The sequence below is a fragment of the Micropterus dolomieu genome, linkage group LG09, assembly GCF_021292245.1.
Source record: "Micropterus dolomieu isolate WLL.071019.BEF.003 ecotype Adirondacks linkage group LG09, ASM2129224v1, whole genome shotgun sequence".
Taxonomy (NCBI): domain Eukaryota; kingdom Metazoa; phylum Chordata; class Actinopteri; order Centrarchiformes; family Centrarchidae; genus Micropterus; species Micropterus dolomieu.
This window is the reverse complement of record NC_060158.1, coordinates 11,800,266-11,821,032: the sequence shown is the minus strand read 5'-3', so window position 1 is coordinate 11,821,032 and position 20,767 is coordinate 11,800,266. Positions and strand designations below refer to the sequence as shown.

The 20,767-nt window shown below is 40.4% G+C and overlaps 3 protein-coding genes and 1 non-coding gene across 21 annotated transcripts in view; all 4 read right to left on the bottom strand.

Moving 5' to 3' along the window:
- Positions 1–695: 695 nt before the first annotated feature.
- On the bottom strand, positions 696–3,099 carry rps27.1 (ribosomal protein S27). 2 transcript variants are annotated; one of them, XM_046059544.1, is made up of 4 exons: positions 2,967–3,099; positions 2,211–2,319; positions 1,962–2,072; positions 696–961 (listed from the first exon to the last, which is right to left on the bottom strand). In XM_046059544.1, exons 1-4 carry the CDS (start codon positions 2,970–2,972, stop codon positions 933–935), a joined length of 255 nt encoding a protein of 84 aa, XP_045915500.1. In that variant the 5' UTR covers positions 2,973–3,099; the 3' UTR covers positions 696–932. The 2 variants fall into 2 exon arrangements, with proteins under 2 accessions (XP_045915500.1, XP_045915499.1); XM_046059543.1 differs by lacking the exon at positions 2,967–3,099 and adding an exon at positions 2,426–2,458.
- On the bottom strand, positions 1,289–1,418 carry LOC123977246. Its single transcript, XR_006826615.1, has one exon. It is a non-coding gene; the product is annotated as a small nucleolar RNA SNORA35 (small nucleolar RNA).
- A 1,027-nt stretch (positions 3,100–4,126) lies between the features above and the next one.
- lrrc71 (leucine rich repeat containing 71) lies at positions 4,127–10,012 on the bottom strand. Of its 11 annotated transcripts, none has more exons than XM_046058591.1 (17): positions 9,913–10,012; positions 8,859–8,892; positions 8,647–8,781; positions 8,112–8,219; positions 8,002–8,028; positions 7,852–7,927; positions 7,031–7,105; positions 6,752–6,820; positions 6,415–6,574; positions 6,251–6,334; positions 5,939–6,106; positions 5,766–5,829; positions 5,597–5,670; positions 5,470–5,496; positions 5,267–5,375; positions 4,778–4,869; positions 4,127–4,335 (listed from the first exon to the last, which is right to left on the bottom strand). In XM_046058591.1, the coding sequence occupies exons 1-17, from the start codon at positions 9,925–9,927 to the stop codon at positions 4,216–4,218; spliced, it is 1,437 nt and encodes a 478-aa protein (XP_045914547.1). In that variant the 5' UTR covers positions 9,928–10,012; the 3' UTR covers positions 4,127–4,215. The 11 variants fall into 11 exon arrangements, with proteins under 11 accessions (XP_045914547.1, XP_045914555.1, XP_045914554.1 ...); XM_046058599.1 differs by lacking the exon at positions 9,913–10,012 and adding an exon at positions 9,714–9,896 and having other exon boundaries at positions 8,112–8,216; positions 8,859–8,897; XM_046058598.1 differs by lacking the exon at positions 9,913–10,012 and adding an exon at positions 9,714–9,895 and having other exon boundaries at positions 8,859–8,897.
- A 1,033-nt stretch (positions 10,013–11,045) lies between these two features.
- Positions 11,046–20,767, bottom strand: part of ash1l (ash1 (absent, small, or homeotic)-like (Drosophila)) — a 33,510-nt gene continuing 23,788 nt past the window's right edge. For 3 of the 7 annotated variants that reach the window (XM_046057924.1, XM_046057923.1, XM_046057925.1), the window contains exons 19-27: positions 20,309–20,441; positions 18,332–18,592; positions 17,826–17,912; positions 17,605–17,695; positions 16,658–16,796; positions 16,329–16,501; positions 15,921–16,087; positions 14,768–15,251; positions 11,046–13,495 (exon numbers count right to left, since the gene is read on the bottom strand). In XM_046057924.1, coding sequence (XP_045913880.1) covers positions 13,404–13,495; positions 14,768–15,251; positions 15,921–16,087; positions 16,329–16,501; positions 16,658–16,796; positions 17,605–17,695; positions 17,826–17,912; positions 18,332–18,592; positions 20,309–20,441 — 1,627 coding nt within the window. In that variant the 3' untranslated portion in view covers positions 11,046–13,403. The remainder of the gene's footprint in view (positions 13,496–14,767; positions 15,252–15,920; positions 16,088–16,328; positions 16,502–16,657; positions 16,797–17,604; positions 17,696–17,825; positions 17,913–18,331; positions 18,593–20,308; positions 20,442–20,767) is intronic. The other 4 variants (XM_046057926.1, XM_046057928.1, XM_046057927.1 and 1 more) reach the window with 4 other exon arrangements.

Below are 20,767 nucleotides of genomic sequence, written 5' to 3'. Positions count from 1 at the left end.
CAAACAAGCATTGCTAGACGTAACAAATGGACATATCACAGACAGTCACTAAATAGATTTAAAGATGAAAGTTTATGTAGATGTTATTAGAGAGCAGTCTTGCACATTGCCCAAATTTTCTCATAAGTGTAAAACTGGGTTGAAATCTGGTGACTAAAAAATAAATAAATTCACTCACCAAATCGTTCAGTGAAGCCTGGTGTACAGCATTTAATGTTACTCCACATTTATTCAGTTTTTTTTTTCTTTTTATTTGTCCCATCTTTAACTATTACGACCAATTGTTTAAGGATTTTTGTCAAGCAGAAATGCCAAATATTCAGTTTTGTTGGGGTTTTGGACTGCCAGAAAAAATAACCTGTTTTAAGATATTGTGATGGGCATTTTTTCCCCCCCAATGTTTGACAGACCATCTGATAACTGATTATCTAATCAAATTGATAATGAATATAATTGTAAGCCCTTACCATCATCACTCCCAATGTCAGTCGTTATCCCTGTGAGAACTGCAATTTTCTGATAATAAAAACTGCATTTAAATAGTTTTATTATAATATAAATATGTAAACCTACATGCAGATATCCTGTAGTACTTTCTAATAAAAATGATGACTATTGCCTTTGTTTTATGTCTGACAGATCCTTACACAATCCTTTCCTCAAAACAGGAAAATAACCAAACACTAACCAGTCCATTAGCCAAAACAATATTTTATTAAGAGAGACAGGGTTGGAGGGTGGAGTTACAGCAACAACCGATCTGCCGACATGAACAGTGGAAATTCATCTGCTGTCCAGTCCATCTGCTGTCCAGTCCGTCTTCAAGTCTCGTCTCAGATCAGACCGCAGGGTCTGCCGCCGTCTCGGGGGCATTAGAGCTGATATCAACCGGTCCATCCCCTCCTCTCCCCTTCAGCTCCAGGGAAGAACAGCTAGTGCTGCTTCCTCCTGAATGAGCACCCTGCCAGAGGAGACAATGACAGTCAGACTGATGCTGACAAAAGAGAAGCCTTACTGTACAGAAATACTGCAGGCAGTGCACACATCTATTGTTCTACACAGTGCTTATACAAGTCATCGTTTTCCACCATGTGACTGATTTAGGTCAACATCTCCCTCTACCACCTTACTTTACATTTATTGTGCGAGGAAAGAAGTGGCACTAATGCAACATCAGGCTCAGAAGTGGAAGCATCGACAGCAAAACTGACTAAAATTATGGGGATTAAACAAGGTACATAATACTAACAATACCAGTAGTATCAGGAATTTACTATACAGTATATATTTTTGTTCTCAGCCTTCGAAAGGGGGGAGCCAGTGGTCTAGCTCAACCCTTCTGCAAACTGAGGTCAATCTAGCACTGGAATGAGATTGGAAGACCACGATAGAGGAAGTCCAGTCACTTGGCAGTGCGGCTTCAAAATGTGTCACATATGAACACAATTCATGCATAATAACGCAATAATCCCTTTCACGTCTGAAGCACCATCTAAACACCAACAATCAGGTAAATTTAAGCTATGTTAAATAAATGGCTGGTGTAAGATCGTGAACACAAAACTGTAAAATGGCTCTAAACAGGGTCCTAACTGGCTGTCATGCACTAAGTTGTAGCATTTGGTAATATTCATTCATATGATGAATGATTCATACATTACAGATAAGGCAAAAAATATTTTGAGCTCTTGCTACAAAACTGCATCCAGTTTTCAACCAATTCTTGAAAGCTCTCAGTGAGAAGGATTATGTACAAGGATGGTCCTCAAACATCAGTAACTTGCTGTCCAAGAAGGACCCTTGCATCAATAACTAAATATTGCACACATTAGTGAACAAACATTTTGGATTCCTATAAGATATACCACATTTCAGTTACTGAGAAATGGTGTGCATGTGGCCTGACTCAAGAAAAAACAGACAAATAAACATGCAGCACCATATTGTAGGTTAATACTGACCCTCTGTGAGACGTGCTTTGCCTCCAGTGGGCTGACACAGGACTGTTGAACAGCCCACGCACAGCACGACTGTCTGAGCGTGGCTGAACACTGTCGTGATCTTGTAGCATCCTAGAAAAAGAGACAAGACACTGGTGGTTACAGCTCTTGACATGAAAACCCACCAAGTTCAAGCTGAGGTGAGGTGAATAAACACAAACTATGCTAAGTGACAGAACGGAGGTACATTTTGATGTAGAAAACCAGTACCTGGACATTTCACATCCATGAAGTAAGAGTTGGGACTCTGAACAAGACGCTTCTTCTTGTGCCTCCTCTTTTCCTCCTCAGGGGATGGGTGCAACAAGTCTTTTGCGAGCTGGATTATTTTTTTTAATTTTTTTTAAAAGGGGGGACATGAGGTTAGTGATCAGAAAGATACCATCTGATTTTTCAAATTAAAACTAATATTGAGGATAACGCACCGGCTGTCCCAGTGACATGATCGAACATCAGATCGTGGTCATTTAAATATAGCACCTTGCTTAAAAGCACACAGGTTAACTGGTGGCATCGTTTTGATCTGCTAAATGAGTGCTGCGTTTGTACGATAAGGCTACTCGGCCTACATGGATTAGGTAACGCAGGCTACGCATTTCGATCAATCGCGTGTGATTCTTCAAATAATCGGGAATCAGTGATAAAGTAACATAGTCAGCACTTAACAACACAGATCAAAACCAAACCGCGGCTGTTAATATTATGTTCTCTGGGCTATCAGACCGTTCAGATCCTCCGTTGAACTGGCTCCATGTTTGCGGTGTGTGCGCCGCCATCTTGTGTCACAATGCGCTCAAATCTGCACACTTATTTGTGTAAAACTGGGACCAAAACTCAACGAAAGCATCTAAAACTGACAACTGTCGAATCGCTAATGTCTTGGGTAAATAATGAGCTGCGTGGCAGCTCTGCAACACTCGATTAAAGGGTGAAAATGTCATTTTCTAATGGCCTCTCGATACTCACTGGCATGTTGGCGAGGAAATAGCCGCTGCCGAAAAGGAGGCATTACCGGAAGCGAGGGGTTCATATCGGTTGTTCCTTTGAGCACGAGCCGGACGTGACGAATTTTACACGACGTGGCGGCCATTTTGGTGAGGTCCAAACTCCACCCTGCTCCCTCGACCACGCAAACTTTTACATATTTTCTACCCAATGTCCAAATATGCACAATTACTATTTTGACAAAAATAAAACTTATGTTTCTATGAAAACTATAAATAAGAAAGTACATTTGGAATACAGAATATTCTAACTTTAAGATAGCCTTCACTCTTTGATTTTGTTATGACAATCCCAAATGTATTATCACACTCCAAATTATTAGGCTATATCCTCTTTAAGAGTATATTTGTATGCTTGTAAATGAAAACAATAAACTGTGGAACCTAAGAGATCATGCCAGTATTTTAATTTCTTTTAAGGGCCCCCTGGTGGCACTTCAGGGCCCCAAGAAGCTGACAAACCTTACCCTCAGTATCAGATACCATATGTAACGAGATTAACCACAAAGATACGTTTCGATATTTTGAAGTCTCTCTTAATACAGACAGAGTTCTGGTTCAATATAATTCTTTCCCCTGTCCATAACGGCATTGAAGCAACTCCATTGATAGAGGTAGGGGACAAAATATAGTTCAATGGAAAAATCGTTTCTACAGTTCACCTGAAGTTAATAATAGGCTTCAGCAGCCTGAAATAGACAAATGAAGCTCTCTCTCTGTGCTACAATTCCTTCCTTGTTTTCTTAAGGAGAAGACTTTGACACAGACGCTTAAAACACCAACTAAATTTCAAAAACTGGTGAAGTCTGTGGTAGATAAATCCTTGAGTGTTTCCTGTCACACTGGCTTACAACTGTGAGATATGAGAGCAATGGTGCATCTAGATTTAGTACTTGGTATTTGGCTGTTCTCAGTCTTTGTCCTTGGTGTAAATTCTGACCATGAAAAATCAAAGCAGTAAAACTGATCTGTTATGGTCTGATTAGCTGTCCTGGGCAAAGCATCTGGATCTAATGTGCTACACTGCCCTACTGTTCAGAAACTGCCTTTTATTGGACCACAAGACTATTAGTGTTTCCATTTGTTCATCTCATGCTTTATAAAAACAGTGGACAAAATATATAAGCCAATGTATATGAACTTTTATTGTTATATCTCAAATTAAAAGTTACAGTAGAAGTCTGCAGAAGTAGGTGCCAGTTCTCTCAGCACTATGCCCCATGTCCTTCCTCTTCTGTCTGCTCAGAGCTATTTCTTTCGACTGGATCTGTGAGTGTCATCAGTTCCTTTATCTTCACATAGCACTCACACTCTGGTGGGAAGTGGTTTCTCTGAAATTAGATCAGAAATTATCATACAAATATTCATATTCCTCTGCAACTGTTAAATAATTTAATCAAAAGTACACAAATGTAATTTTTCTAGCTTTAACAATTAACCTCTTATTAAATTTATGTTATGAACTAAAGTTAATTGTATCCAGATGCCAATTCACACGAGTGTGTGAATTGCATTACTTCAAAGGACATTATGTTGATGTTCATTTCCTGGATAATTACCCTAACTACTACTTGCCTAATGCTAACCATACCCTAACCTTAAACCAGGTTTTCACTTGTACTGATTTACATTTTCTATGCGTTTTGTCCCCAAGAGTCCCCATAATGTGACTCTGTAAACAGATTTATGCTGATATGAAAATACGCAGTCTCTCTCTCTCTCTCTCACACACACACACACAGTTGGCCAGAATCAACTGTAAGTGAAGCACACCTGCAGACAGAGACGCAGCAGGCCTCCTCCCTCACCCTGCATCTCTAGTGACTTCAGGAACAGAGGCAGCGACTTCTCTGTAATTCTGTTTCCTATACAAACACACACAACATAACCATGTTATATACATCTTTAATAGTCCTTATAAGGTTTAGTTTTTTTATTTTGTGCAGAGTCCTGAGGAAGTAGCTGCTAATTAGTGACCAGTGAATAAATACTGATTTTATTAATTTAATGCAACCTATAAATAACAATCCTGCGAATTTAATTTCGTTTGTATCTTTTTTCTAAACAAATGACAATAAAAAGGTAAGATTATTATACAGAGCACTTCTCTAAGCATACAGTAAAAAAGTAAAACAAAACATTTGCACATTGATTCTGAGAAACTCACTCCAAAATTGATCAATCATAACCTAACTGTGCTGGAAGGTGTCTGGGTTTGATTTTTCTGTCAAGCTGAGATGAACACAGGCCACAGTTACTGACCTGCAAGGTTGAGGGAGGTGAGAGTCCTGTTCCCAGGCAGAAAAATCTCACCATCCCTGTGCTGCACCGACTGGTCCAGCAGGGGGTTCACTATTTCCACCGCCTCTTCCTGCAGGTGAAGAAGGAGAGAAGTAAACAAGCACGTGGCAGCTTATGTTCAAATCTTATTAATCACTCAGAACAGAAAAATGCATCAAACAAACCTCATTCGGGGTAGTAATTGATTTATCCTGCAGGAAAAAAAAAGTAAGGTCAACTAAATGATTAAAAGCAATATCTGCATGTTTATATCCACATGGTACATATAATTAGTAGGCATTGTTCTGGTACCTCCTGTGCAGATAGTGGTTTCTCCTTGCCTCCCAGCTTTCCACCTTTACTTTGAGGCACCTTTATATCAGAGGCTAGGAGAGATTTAAATAGAAAACAATAAAAACATAACCCCTCCTGCTGGTAGAGGATAAAAGAACAAGTTTGTTTTTGTAACAGAAGCAATTACATTTCTTGTTAGACTTTGGGTTCTCTGTGTTGGCAGCTGGTTTCTCGTCTTTTTTTGATGCTTCCTGTTAAAATAAAAAAAATATGTAAAAATATCTCAAGATTACCTGCCACAGGATTTACAAACCACAGATGACATTGCAGTTACACCATAGTTTCACTTTTGCATGTGACCTTTTTTTTGGAGGTGCCTTTGCTCAGTGAAGTGCTACTGGGACCTGAGGTAAGATGGCCAGCAGGCGACTGGTCAACATCGCCCCTAAAAGGTGACTGCTTTCTTTCCAGAAGCAGCTTTCTCCTCTCCACAACTTCTTCATGAGTTAGGGCAAACTCGCCTAGTATCTGAAAATGGAAGTGGTTAAGCCATGGAGGCTTATTAAATTACATAATTATATAATGCAATAAGCAGAATATAATTTAAAACAACTTAACCACTGATTTAAATGCATTATCTCCCAGGATAAAGTATTTAATGTAAATGGATACCGCAGCTAGATGAGCAGCTCCGGAGTCTCCAATCTGATTGTTGGAGAGTGAGAGAAAGAGCAATGCACGATTCAACCGCAGGCCCTGAGAGATAAAAACAGGACACCTCAGTGGTCATGAGGGGAACGTATAGGCAGAAATATGCAATCAGTTCTGGGTTATACCTGTGCGATATGTGCAGCACCGGCATCACCAATAGAATTGAATGCCAGGTTGAGTGACATGAGGCTCTTATTGGCAGATCTGGTCGTTGAGAGAGCCGTCCCAATTACACGAGCACCTTCATCTCCTATCCGGTTATTTCGCAGGGACAAGTGTGTGAGGCTTGACCAAAAAACACACAACATGAATTGGATGTGTCTGTGCTTCTACTTGTGTGTGTGTGTGTGTGTGTGTGTGTGTGTGTGTGTGTGTGTGTAGGAGTGTGAGAGTGCAAATCAAGGTTTATTTGAACAATTTCTGTAACACTATGTGAGACATTCCCACTGCTTGGGTACTCACTTGCTGTCTTCAGAGAGAAGAAGGTGGTAGCTCTGCTCTGGAAGAGCGTTGCCCTCCAATGTCACAGCACTAACATAAAACAAAGACTAGGGGAAGGATCAATAACCTTCAGCATTTGAATGATATTAATATACAGTGGTGTTGTCCTCAGTAACTCTACAACATTTTCCAACTTGATCTTTAGTTTCCCATTCTTCAACCCAGGTTGAATTAGACCCACTGTGGTGCAAGGAGCCACAAAACAGACTCACAGTGTGAATGACAGTAGAATCCGCTTACCTGAGGTTGGAGCACAGTGATGTTGTGTTCATGAGGGAGATTACCATTCGATCTGTCAGTCCCGCCTGCCAAAACCTGGAACACAGTGGACAAGATTACACAAACAACAACAAAACAGTGACAGCAGTCCCAGTTCCCTATAACAAGAGTGCACCGCTCTCTGTCGACAGGTTTTTACAACTGCTTACACACGTTTTCAAAACTGTCTCTTTTTTTCAAAACTCTACACACAATTCCAAAATGCAAAATGCCTCATATGTCCTTCAAAATGAAACACTGCATTCAAAATGCCATAAACACATCCCAAAATGAAGCACTTGCATCAGATGGCAAACACTTTTTTCAAAATAGTAAGTCTTTGCCCTCGTCCTCCTCCACCTCTTCCAACTCTTCCTCCTTGAACTTGTCCTTGTTGTCGTCCCCTTCCACTCCCCTACCTCTCTGTCCATTGTTGGCATCCATTGTTCAAAACAGGTAATCTGACCTTTGACCTATGTATAGGTCTACTGTATACTAAAGCAGGTAAGAGATCAGTAAAGCAGTTTGCACAAGTGAGGAGTGGCTGTGTGACCTGGTGAATAAGCGTAGCATTTTCATTAGTTGTGTTTGGAAAAGGAAAGCAGGTCACTTCCTTTTAGATGTTTAGGTAGAGAATTGACAAAAGTGTTTTATGCAATTGAAAACTGAGAGAAAGGCTGAGAAATAGCTAATGGTTTTGGAGATTTGAGAAGAGGAGTTGCTCTTTGAGTGAGAGGTTTCAAAAATTGTGTGACATGTAAAGATTTTGTGTGTAAGCAGTTGTAAAAAACTGTATTACTCACTGAAGGTTTTGTAGCTTGTTCAAGGAGGGAAGCATCTTCTGTAGCACTCTGGCAATCTGCTCATCTACCTTCCATCCTGTGTATATATGAGACAAATATTATTATCAACATTGCCAACATTCAGCAGAAATACTGAATGACATTACCAACCTGATGGTTGCAGATGGCTCAGGAAGTCAAATGAGAATGTAAAAAGAAAAAAATGTCAAACCAGAGACAAATATGGCTGTAAATATTTCTCTGTGGTATTTTGTTCCTACCAGAAGCTTTCAGGCTCTTTGTGCTGAGGGGGTCTTCGGTCTCCAGCTCCACTTGGAGGCATGGTTTAGACCACAAAGGTGCAGCATTTGTCTGTGACTGGGTGTCTTCTGAAGGTAGAATTATGATAATTATAAGAGAACTAAAGTTGAGATTATAAAAAGGACAATTACTGCACATTCAGACTTCGTATACAATGATCTAGAGAACAGTAAAGTATTTCCAGGGTACAGAATGTTCCTAGGTCATCAGATTTTCTTTGGTTTATATTTCTAAATTACTCATTCAATGTCTTTATGTTCAGAAAATCAGATCAGATTCAACAAAAGTACCTATAAACTATAATTATTACAGAATTACGTCAATGATAATACAACTAAAGGCCTCTGAGTTTAAGACATCAGCTGCATTTAACAAGTCCTGTCTCTGAAAAATCAATAATAGAAAATATACAAGTATCTTATTCAGCATACAACAAGATAATAGTATGTCTCTGCCTGTCCCTTTGTTCTCTGCAAAGCTGTTCAGATTGTTTACCCGTGTCTCCTCCTTCAGTTTCAGCAGTGGAGGAGGCTGGTTGTTTGGTGATGACAGCTGGGATATCCTTCATGTCCAGAAGAGCACAAAGACCAGGGAAGTCAATCTCCACATTGCCTGAACACTGATATTCATCTGTGGGATAGTAGGTTTAAGTCATTGGCCATACAACGCTCATCTGTTACCAAAGACAGTCTGATAATGTAACTTACCAAAGGTCTGAGCAGGCAATTTTTCATTTGGAGTCTGTCCTAAAAACAACAGATAGGCCAGTTGATTCCCACAGAGCAGTACCTCTTTTTATAAACCACTTACATAAACTACAAAAGTGGAAGTTCTCATATACACTTGTTACAAAAAAGCTAGTGATTGAAAATGGTACTTCATTCCTGATATCTATTAAGATTCTTTAAATACAATCCAGTGTTTTCCTGTTTCCCTGCCATCTGCCCAGCACATGCCGGGTTATAGTTCGGTCCAGTCTGCTGTTATAATGATGTGAGTAAAGCTGTTGAGTATGGCTCATGCCATCTTAGGATGATTATTCATGTAGTAATGTAAAATGACTTATCTAAATATTATTTTTTTAAATTATTACTTATTTCCAGTTGGAAAGTAACGACATTTACTATGCATTGCAATGAAGTACAATTTTGAGATACTTGAGTATTTCTGCTTCACTACATTTGAAAGGGAAATATTCTTATTGGCACCCACTGAGTACTTTTACTTTTGATACTGTGTTAAATACATTTTGCTGCTCATACATTTGTTTTGTTGGCTACATAAATTAATATTGAATGCTGGACTTATGATGGCATATTTTTATAGTGTGGTAACGTTAGCCTATTAACTAGGACTAAGTTACTCTTAATACTTCTTCAAATATTTAAGAGGTGATATTTAAAGCTGTTTTCAAATATATAAATACAACACTACTTGTGTATTACTATATTATTGAAAGTCTACATTTTATAATTTACAGACTAAAAAGTTTTCACAGCAAACTATAAGACGCTAACGTCTATAACAGTCGTACGTTTCTGAGCGGCTGATGAAAGACTCACTTATCATTAAACTTGCATTTTTCGAGGCCTCTTCCTCAGTATTCGCCTTTTCTGTTTTCTCTTTTTGTCTCTTTCTAGACATTGTTGCGTCTATAAATCGAAATATAGCAAGTTAAATCATCAGATAAATGAGCTAAAGCCGCAAAATGAACCCCAGGGCGTCTTTGGCGTTACTATGATAACCAACTCTCGCTCCTACCTCACATGGGTTCATCGCGAGACTTCTGGCTCGGTACTTGGAGCTTGATACCTTTCGCTCTTGGTATATTTGAAAATGATCGTTAGTGAAGATCTGTTGGAAATTATTTTAGTAGTTATATGGCCTTTACGCAAATAATAGTGCTGAGAATATCAACATCCATAGAGGCATGTCATTTACCGCATTCATTTCTAACTTCTGTAATATCGCGAGAGTTAGTTAAAACGGCAGAACCATGAGAAAGCACACATTCCCTATAAAACTATTCCTTTCAGCCTAGACAATATAAGACTATATATATCCGTGGATGACATGGCTCACTTGAATAAGTTTTTTAAATTCATGTTGATTGTCCATTGTGGTTTGAATGTGAGGTCAATCAAGTATTTTTTTTATTGTTTGTACCATCTGTAAGGTAGCACTAAGACTAGAACTGGGACATTTTTATTTTTCCATGCTCAAAACAGAGCAGGAGCAGCAAAAGGAGCTGGGTGATTGTGAAGGAGGAGGTTTACTCATTCCTCATCATGGAGATTAGATTTTCATTTAATACGGCCCTGACCTTTCAGTAGAGCAGCCGTAACAGTAATCACAAGCACACAATATGAAAAGATAGGAATATGACTTCACTCTGCCTCTACGTCTTCCTTCTGGTACTGGTACAGAGGCTATATGAGCTAAATTATCAATTCATCATCCATTAAGCTGTATTGTGTCTCAAAAGGTGTTTGCGCTGCAACATTTGAAATGTAGAGACACTTCTTTTGGGAGCATTACCTTGGGAGCTTCATAGCTGCTGTGATAGATAAGCCTCTCTAAAATGCAGTCCACATCTTCAATTGTAGTCATAGTGAAAACTATGTTCAGTGTGATTATCCTTTGAGAATTCCTTTCTTCTCTTTACCAACAGTATCACATTAGCAGGACTCTTTCCATTCCTGCATAATGTTTGCAGAGCTCACTGTCTTCGGTCAAACCGTAATTTCATGTCTTTAACAGTTCAAAGAAGATATATACATGTTGTAACTTAAACCAGATCAGTGATAAACTAGCAGAGCGCCAACAGGGAAGTTGGACATGTAGGAACATTTTTGCATCTATATAAAGAATATTAAAAGCCCGACAACTCAAAGTATATTCACAATAATGTAGTGCTTTTTATTAAAAAACAAACAAACAAACAAAAAACAAATATAAAACAAAAAAAGTAAAAACCAACAGCATTTTTCATGACTTAAGAATCATAATTACAAACTTTTAACGAGTGGAAGAAGTTTTTTGACAAACTGTACACATCACAAAATGTCCACCAGTCTGCCATTTACAATGCTTGCATCTTATTTTGTGATTGTCTAAAAATAACTAAACGAATCACACAAAACACACAAATACAAGTACAAGCATCATACAATGACCGCTATCACAAAACTGAACCATTTCCTATTTGAAAGAAAATCAAAAATAATAACATGACATTGGGCCGACAGTTTTACTTTTGTGTCTGTCAGCGTTTAAAAATATCATAACATTTTTATGTTGGTTTGTTTTTTTAGTGTTCAACACTTTGCAGCAAAAACAAGGAGTACATTTCTCCTTAAAAGTAATATTATTAACAAAAATTCAGTGACAAAGGTGTCGTTGCTGAGTCACTGTCACGTCCCAATGCCTTCTTTGTCCGTTTGACATTCTTCTCGCTCATGCAGTACATAGATGAAATTAATTTATTATAGGCAACGAAAAACTCAGCTTAAGTTTCGATGTCGTCGGGACAATTAAGGTGAGATTTTATGGACATTAAAAAATCATTTTCCTCCGAGCTTATGTGTCTTCATTTATGGTAATACAAACGGAAGAAATTATAATATTATCATTATTATAATAATCATAATACATTTAGGGCTGAGTCCTGTACAGTACAATAATAAACAAAATCCATTTTCAAGATATTGCTTTTGGAGACACTCCTCAATGTAAAGTTTGTATATTTACATAACTTGGCACTGTACAGCTTCCTGTTCCGTCTCTCTCCCTCCGTCAGTGTCTCATCCCCGTCACCTTTCTGTCAGTTAACCGCACTGGGACATTGCAGGCTGTCCCTTTTTAGCAGAGGCAATTGGGGGGAAAAAACAAAACTCATCAAATATCACAATTTCTTTTTAAAACATTCTCCATGGCAAACAGGAACATAGTCTAGAGACAAAAAAAAAGATCTTAAGTCCCTTCCCCTCCCAATATACAGTATACATCGCCCCACCCGTCTCACAGAATATAAGAAAATATGACCATCACGATACATTTCATGTTAAGTATTGTTTTCCATAGTTTTCTTAAAACTGTTAATTGCCATCGAGCCCTTAATTTTTTTTCCATTTTTTTTAAAAAGGTATATCTTCAAGAAATCTGGCAGAATACAGACACACAATAAGTGTGCACGCACGCACACACTCGCACACAAGGCAGTCGGAGGGCACGGCTGTGTAAGGCGTTACAGTTAAAGCCGTTGTCCCCGCGCACGCCTGATTTAGTTAAGCTGGTGAATCATGTTACTTCAAAAAAGAGGGGCGAAGCTGACTGCCTCACAAGAAAAATTTGAAATTATAACCTCAACAAGACACTTGGACTGACATAAGCGCACACTCAATCTTCCCTCCCCTCCCTTTACTCTAAAAACAAACACACCCTCAGCCTCTTCTGTCACTAAATGAGTTACTACAGTATAACAGGAAAAAGATAATAGACTTTTTAACTCGCTTTTTTTTTTCCCAGACTGCATCATCCAATACTGTGAGTGTTAGTGTGTTTTCATTATAGATACATTACACAGAGCTTCACAATATCCATGGTACCAAAAGTGCAGTTCACCACCCACAATCATTCTCGCTTTCTAATGAGCAGCATCTGAGCACACTGCTCAACTTACATTTCTCCTATTCCATTTTCCCCCACGGTCCCTGCGCAGATCTTCTCTCATCATCTTATACTTTGTCATTACAACTAGGTGCCACTAGGGGGAACAATTCTCCAGCATTCACATCGCCATTGACTGAAAGGACTCCCTCCCTCTCATCCATCCTTATTCAGTACCACTGTTTCATTTCTGATGCTTGCTAGTGGAATTCATCTACCCATGTCTGTAATATTCAATGAATTTAAGTGCACGGGGTATTTCTCCTATGTTCTTTTTTTTACGTTTTGTTTTGCATCAAACTACTTAAATAAGCAAGGTGTCTGGGTCAGCTTTCTTCGTGCTCCTTGAGAACGCTTGAAAAGCTGAAATTTTCATGGAGTCAGCGCTTCCAAACCCCCTCCACCCTCTCAGAGTTGAGATGACAGTCTTGGAAGAGGTAAACTGGAAGAGGCCCCCAGGGACGCATTGTGGTCTTTAATGGTTGGATAACCAACAATGCTCATTTCCCTTCTTGCTGTCTCTCCATTTTCTGCCCTAGCTCACAAAAGTGAAAGGCAGTGTGCTTGACAGTCACCTAATAATGTTATTTTCTGCCCACGAAATCACCAAATCCGAGCGTCCGCCGCCGTAGCCGCCGCCCTGCGCCCTCCTCCAGAAGATAAGTCACATCTATGGCTGTCGGACGAACAGAGAGAGGGGGGGGATTAGGAGCTTAGACAGAAACAGCTGACTCACAGGGTTAAAGAAACAGCAAAGGTAAAGGAAGGCAAAGGCATCTCTTCTGTTAATGATGCTTTAACCTCAAAAAGTCTGACAGAGTTGGCATCCTCCTTTATAACAGCGAGCCTGGGAAGTGTCCAAAAATGTCTGTAGCTCTCTGATACCCTATCAGACTTTAACAGCTGTGTTCAGGTGTCATTCTAGGCTGCAAATTTGAGTCTATCCTTCGCAAGACAGACTCCACGGCATTCCAAGTTTTGGTACGCTGCTTTATTCTTGTTCTTATTACTAAAACCACAACTAAAAAGTCAAATTTGATCTGTTTCTTTATATCTTGCTTTATCAGTAGGCGCTTCCTGCAGATGCTTTACACTTGACTACAGGGCATGTGGTGCCTTTGGAAGAATTTTACTGTGAAGCAGCTGCAGGATAAGGCTGGCAACAAATCCAAGGGAAAGACCCTGTGGCACTCAGCTCCAAACTTATTAATAAAAATAAAAATAAAGTAATTTAGATAAAAAAAGCTTGGTAATTCCTTTAAACAGCTGGCCACTGTGGTTTTTAGCAAACATCATTCAAACATCGGTGAACAGTCCTGCTGGGGACGATTTTCAGTGGTGGATTATACTCTGGTGCTCTAGCTTGTGGGAGCAGAACGGTGTATTTGGGATTGACTCAAAATAAATTATGCCTATGTTTATTGTAATGAAGGACCAACAATGGAGGGCTATGGAACAGAGGAATAAGCTGTATCAGGTTTTGGCTACACAGACAAAAATCGTTAGCAGGATCAATTCATTGTTGGGTCTTTAGGAAAAAAACAGCACATCACCAGACTTATCCTTTAAACACTGAGGTTAGCCACTGAATGTTAGAAGCTGGTGTGGATTTAGATACTTTTTGATAATATTGTCAGCTATGAAACAACAGACACTGGATGGGAGGAAGGGACTGAAACAAAGTAAACCTGAGGTTCCCATCTGATGATGTAGCATCAGATGAATGCTAACAAGAATTTAACATAAATATGAATGACAGCCAAATCTGAGCTGTAGTTTGCTTCGCCTTTATCCCCCCACTCCTTCTAATGGACAGTGTCTTGCTCCAGCTTTGAACATTCAGAAATAGTACAAAAAAAGGATTATCATGTTATCATCATAACATGTTGAAATGATGCGTCACAGAAAGTGATATGAAACTTTAACCCTAATGTATCGGTTGACCTACCCCCCTGCTTTGTTCCCGGTCCCTCACCATTCTTGTTGGGAGTTCGGTGCAGCAGATCCAGCAGAATTTTGTTGAGGCGCTCCCTCTGGGCCTCTCTTCTGCCCAACACTGGGTGGTGTAGTGGCGAAGAGGCAGAGGACGACGGGAGTTCAAGCATCTCTCCTATCCTCTCTGAGCACTCCTCCAGCTCCTTGCGCTCCTCGGCGTCCTGCCCCTCCTCTTCGTCCTCCTCTTCATCTTCATCCTCGTCTCCCTCCCCTTCCAGTTCCGCTCTTCTGGCCTTGGCTGAAAGAAGTTCAGGATCCTCCGGAGCCAAGTCCAAGTCGTCCTCCACTCCTCTCGCATCTTCAGTCTCAGGTGGGAAATCATCACCCCGGTCGCAAGAAGAGGCGTCGTCCTCGCAGCCCCCGGCTCCTTTGGGTCGTTCGCTCTTCCAGGCAGAACGACCCCCGTTCCTCTTGTAGTTGTCAGGAACGTAGTGAGGCTGCAAAAATGTCACAATCAGACCCTAGTCAAGTGTTTGCAAATACTTTTCATGGTTTTATATACCGGTTTCAGATGGTTCAACAGTTAGACAATAACATCAGTGCAACACAGCTTTGGGAAGTCATCTTAATTTACCTGACACAGACTTGATATAATTCAATGCAGTGAAACTTATCCATGTGGTCCTCCATTGAGGCAAAAACACACAAAACTAAACAGAAGTTAAAAACATTAAGCTAAAAGCTAAGAACTGACAAGGAAATCACTTTTTAGTTCACTTCGCTTTGCAGCCTAAAATAATTCCTGTGAGTTAAATTTGCATGGGATGCTATCATGTCTCTTCAAGTCTGTTTTTTTCCCTGTTACAATTTACATTGGGCATAATTAGCCACACACAAATATATAGTTGTCAAACAAGTAACAAAGAGCAGGTGAGGTTTCTCTTATTTGTTTCTGGTTGTGCCCACTTTCACTTTTTGTGATTGTGCTGTACTTTTTGTGTCTCGCTGAGAGTGCGTAAACACTCTCAGCGAGATATGGTGAAGAGGCAAAATGTGCCCAGGGTTGTAATATTACCTCCGCTCTTAAAATATCTTTCAGTGTTTATAAATCAGTAATAGATCCCAGAGCAGCAGCCCCACCCTGTCAGGACCCCCACCACTCTCACCGAGAAGTCCCTTTTGGGTGCCAGCCGCTTGGGAAAGTGGTTGAAGGCATATGGCTTGGTGCATACTGGGTAGCGGTTGCGATGGATCTTGTAGAACAGGTGAGCCGACTTGTCCAAGCGGTAATCACAGATGTACACATCCTGCTCTTTTACACTCTTTGGCCGTCCTGTAAGAAGAAATACGCTTTGTATTAGACGTTTATCTGCACTGTCTTGCTTCACATTCATATTTACAAACATTCACACTTGGCAGCGGACAAGCACATATGCATTTTCTAGGGCTCCCTGAGCTTCACTAAAGCAAGCAACAAGCATACCTCAGCAGCAGTTATTGAAATAATTACCAATTCAGTACGGAAAAAATCTAAACAGGCATGTGTAAGTTTGCACACATGTGTCTCCCCTCACCCTTGCAGTAAGTGTAGAGATCAAGGACACAGCAGGTTCCCACCACTGCCTCCAGGGGGATGATCTCGTAAAGCGGCATGCGGAATAACTCATTCTGGTAGAAACGCCGTGATGGAGAATGATGCGTCTCGTGAGGCCGGAAGTAGTGGTGGCCAAAGGCAAACCTCTCACCCCTTTTTGATTGTATACAGAAAAGGCCAGCAAATTAAACAATGTAATAAACCACAAGCAGTTACTACAACATACATATAACTCTTCTCACTGGCAGGTATCTACAGTATGTTAAACATCATGCTAGTTGTTCAAAATACTACATCTAAAGAACTTACTTTTCATTCTTCCAGAGCTTCTCAATTCGGAAGATGTCGAGTTTGTCTCGGTTGATGTGAGACAAGAGACGGTAAGACTGTCTGACAGGCTGACCCTCAGGTGTGCGTCTGCTGTCTCTCATCAGATACACGCAGTCCCCTGCACACAAGACACAGATGCTGACAGGTTACTTGTCTGCGACGGTGAAGAAATTGACTGCTTGATACAAAAGTCACCTGACAGGGAGAGTATAACATCTGAGTACAATAAAAACTTTGCCAGAATTTTGGGAAGTCAAAACGTTTAAAGGCAACAATAACGCATAGCAAACTTGCATTAGAGACACTAACCCTGTGATACAATACATTTGTCTGGAGTGTCTGACCTCAGGCAGTGCCGTGGAGCAGTTTTATTATGAGTGGGTACCCATTTTGTGTGTCCTGGCAATGGTTTCACAGTATTCCACTGCACCAAAGGTGACTGTAATGTGCTAGAAAAGTGAATGAAGAAGACTGCAAGCTAGTTAACATTCATGTAAATACTGCTGGAAATAACTTCTGCTTTGCAAATGTTTCATGAGGAAGGAAATGCAAACATATTTGTCCTCAACGATACACACAATGTGTTTTGGTGGGTAACACTCAATATAAACTTAACTCCACAGGGCACCTCTAACAAAAGGCTGATAATCAGTGTTTCTCTGCCCTCACTGGCTGACAGTTTCAAGCCTGTTTCACGTCTGTTCACTCCCAACATCTCTGGGTGTAGTATGATGTGGTCAGAGGTGTGCTCTCTTGCTCCTTTGACCACATCAACAGTGATGACATGTACATCACTGCAGCAAGACGAGAAGTTAAACTGGAAAAACAAGATTTTTAGGGGGTGTAAAGTTGCTCTAAAAGTGCATAAACTGGACATTTACAAGCATTTACAAGCACATGATTGCTGGTTTCTACTGTTTCTATACCTTGATGTAGCAGCAGGTCATCTCTAAGCAGGCAGATGTAATAGACAGAGCCGGCCTGGGCATAGCTAGGCTGGGGTATCATGGGAACTTCCTATAACAACAATAACACATATATGGTTGAGATTAGATGGAAGAAGTTGGTGTCTGTCGTGAGAATGAAAACTGTTTTGGACACAACATTAAGTTCAACGTTCATGGCTGCATCGAGGGGAGAGACATACCCTGTCTACTGGCCGAGGGTCACACTGCTCACACAGGTAGTGCTCCACCTCGGTCTCCAGCCGCATGCAGTCAAAGTGCTGCCATACCTAGAGTGACAAAAAAATTTTTGTACAAGCACAAATGTATAGTTTCATCGATTATTCTCCAGCTGGTATTAGCAGTGGCTCATTTTTAAAAGAACAGCGACGTTCTGAGTCTATATAACATTTTTAACAATTTCCTTGATTCATTGTTTCAGAACTTAGGCTCCAACAATATTTGTTACCCTCCTTGTTTTCTTTGTCTAAAAATAACTGACTGACTGCACACTCTCCTTTGGCAAACCTTCTTGACAAAGTACTCCTTAGTTAGGTGAAGTCTCAAGAGAAAGCTCTCTCTAAAACAGATGTAACCTATCAGCCAGTGAGCTAAAAAGAAATGCATCTTTCTTTCTAGCTACTAAAAATTGATATTTTTCACTTGCTTTTTTTCCCCAGGTACACATGTTTGACACCTTGCTTCTTACCATGCACTTTTCACACTGGATCATCAGGCCTTCATCCTTGTACATTCCACAGATGCAACGGATGACGTCGTCGTCCTTGTCATGAGCTCCTCCGTGGTGGTGGCCATGGTCACGTTCCAGTGAATCCGAGCTGTCGGCCTCACTGGCGGTCTCGCCCACGATCTCATCAATCTGGACAGCAGCTTCATGACGAGCGCTGTAGTACGCTTTCCGCAGCCGACAGACGTCCCTGCCTACTGATGACTTCCTGCCGTAGTATTTCTGGTGGGAACACGAGACAAGTTGTAAATGCAGCTGCTTTATTTTCTTGCCGAAAACAGTACATTAACAGGAAATCATTTTAGTGAATCTGTTATTGACGGTGTGCTGACGCAAGGTACAAGGACAACAAGACCTCACAAACAGCATAAAGAGATGACATAAATCATATATAAAGGCAGAAGAATGCTCATTTGACCCCAGAATTATACCCTCATCATTCAGTCACTCAGACAAGCCTCTGAGCTGATCTATCTGAAGGTTTACTGGCAATTTCCCACAGAACAAAGGTCACTGGCAGAAAGATGCATTCAGCTGACAGAATTTCAGAATGCTACAACCCACAGGTGTCAGTGTAACAATAAACCACATTCCCCTCACGCTTTTTCAGCCTGGCAAAAAGGGTCATTCACCAAAGGCTGAATGTAATTCAGACATCCACTTCAAACTTCTCTGACTGCAAGACTAAGCTCCTCTGAGAGGTTTCAAGTGGCACTTGTTTAAACTGCTTAGCTATACAGATGTAAATCAAAAGGGCCTGCAACGTGCGTGCAAAAGATCAGCAGTCATGGAGTTATATCCCATTTGGGAGGTGTTTGTGTGTGAGACAGGAGGAAAGAAAGGAACTGACTGAGTGGGAGGAAAAAATGTGTTCGAGCCGCACAATAATGGCTTAAATGATCATTTTGATGAGGCTTTCTGATATTGACTGGGCTCTCCACATCTGGGATCAATCTCTGGAGACTCACAAGTGTTCTTATTATCAGTGTTTATCATTAAATGCTGCAGATGCTAATCATCATAATGGTCTATCTAATGATTGTTGACATAAATCTGACGGGTAGGGAAGATCTATAACACCGATTAAACATTTAGTTTGATAAACAGATTTTCATGATGATTCATTTAACTGATGTTATAATGTTGGCAGAAATGAATTCAAAATCAGATCTGAGTCTCTTGGCAGTGGGTTTATCCATCAGCACCAGTTAATAGGACATTTCCACAGTAGGAACCTTGTCAGGGGACGAAGAACCCAGGATCTAAACTTGTGTTTTAGATCAACATTTTACAGAGGAACCAGGGACTAAATTTATGTCATGTACGATAGTTCCAAGTCTACAAAAAGGTCTCTGCTCCGGCGGTAGGCGATGCTTGCAAGGGTTAATGTCGCTGACTGGTCAAACATAGATGCCATGGCAACTACAACTCCTGTCAGCTTACAAAACAATAAAGTTCTGGGTGCGACTAGTATCGTTATCAGGACAAGAGGTGGACATTTGCTGTTGTCATTTATTACCATTAAAAAAGAAAGGGATAGAAAGAGAGAGCATGCAAATAAACTGAGAGCTGAGAGAGCTAGCAAGTGAGTGAGGGAGAGGGAGTGGCAATCTGTCATTGGACTTCTGGATCAGACGCAGTGAAAATGCAAACAGGAATGCTTAATAGGGTCTTTTAATTCCTAGTTAAGATCCAGACTTCAGTACCTCAGGTTCCATAGTTCCTGGTACTTTACAGTCGCAAAGCGCTGTTGTTGTTCAGTTTTGGTAACCTATTACCCATCCTTTAAAATACTCAGTTCTTCTCACAGCAACAGGCTGCTCAACTGACAGAACTATTCAATTATGAATGTAAGCGGACACAAATGCTCTTTCTGCAGTTCTCATTCTAAATAGCAAGGGGGCATTAATGTTAGCAACTGATGGGACACCTTCCTACCTCAGCATTGCGGAACACTTTGAGCATGTCAGTATCGAACGCTTCAACAGTCTTGTAGTGGCCGGTGAGGATCTGCTTCTCGATGGTGCTCAGGTCCAGAGGGTCAGACACTTTCTCATAGTACTGGCTGTTCCTAATGGCACACAAGAACAGCAGGATTAGTCTTGGCTTATCTGGTTTAAAAACATTTGAAACATTAATTTTAAAACTGTCTGAGCATCCATAAAATCACCAATATTTCAAAACATTTGGTGCTTATAAATCCATGAGTCTACAGATTATAAGGGCGGCCGAGTGGAAACAACATCCACCGACCAAGACAGTGTTAATCCCATGTAGCCAAAAAAGAATAATCAGCTGTTATTGTTTAGACACAAAGCGATTACTATCAATACTGGAGAAGAACCAAAGCACAGGCTGTCACGGCTGAAATGTGGCACAACATGAAACAGTTGCACA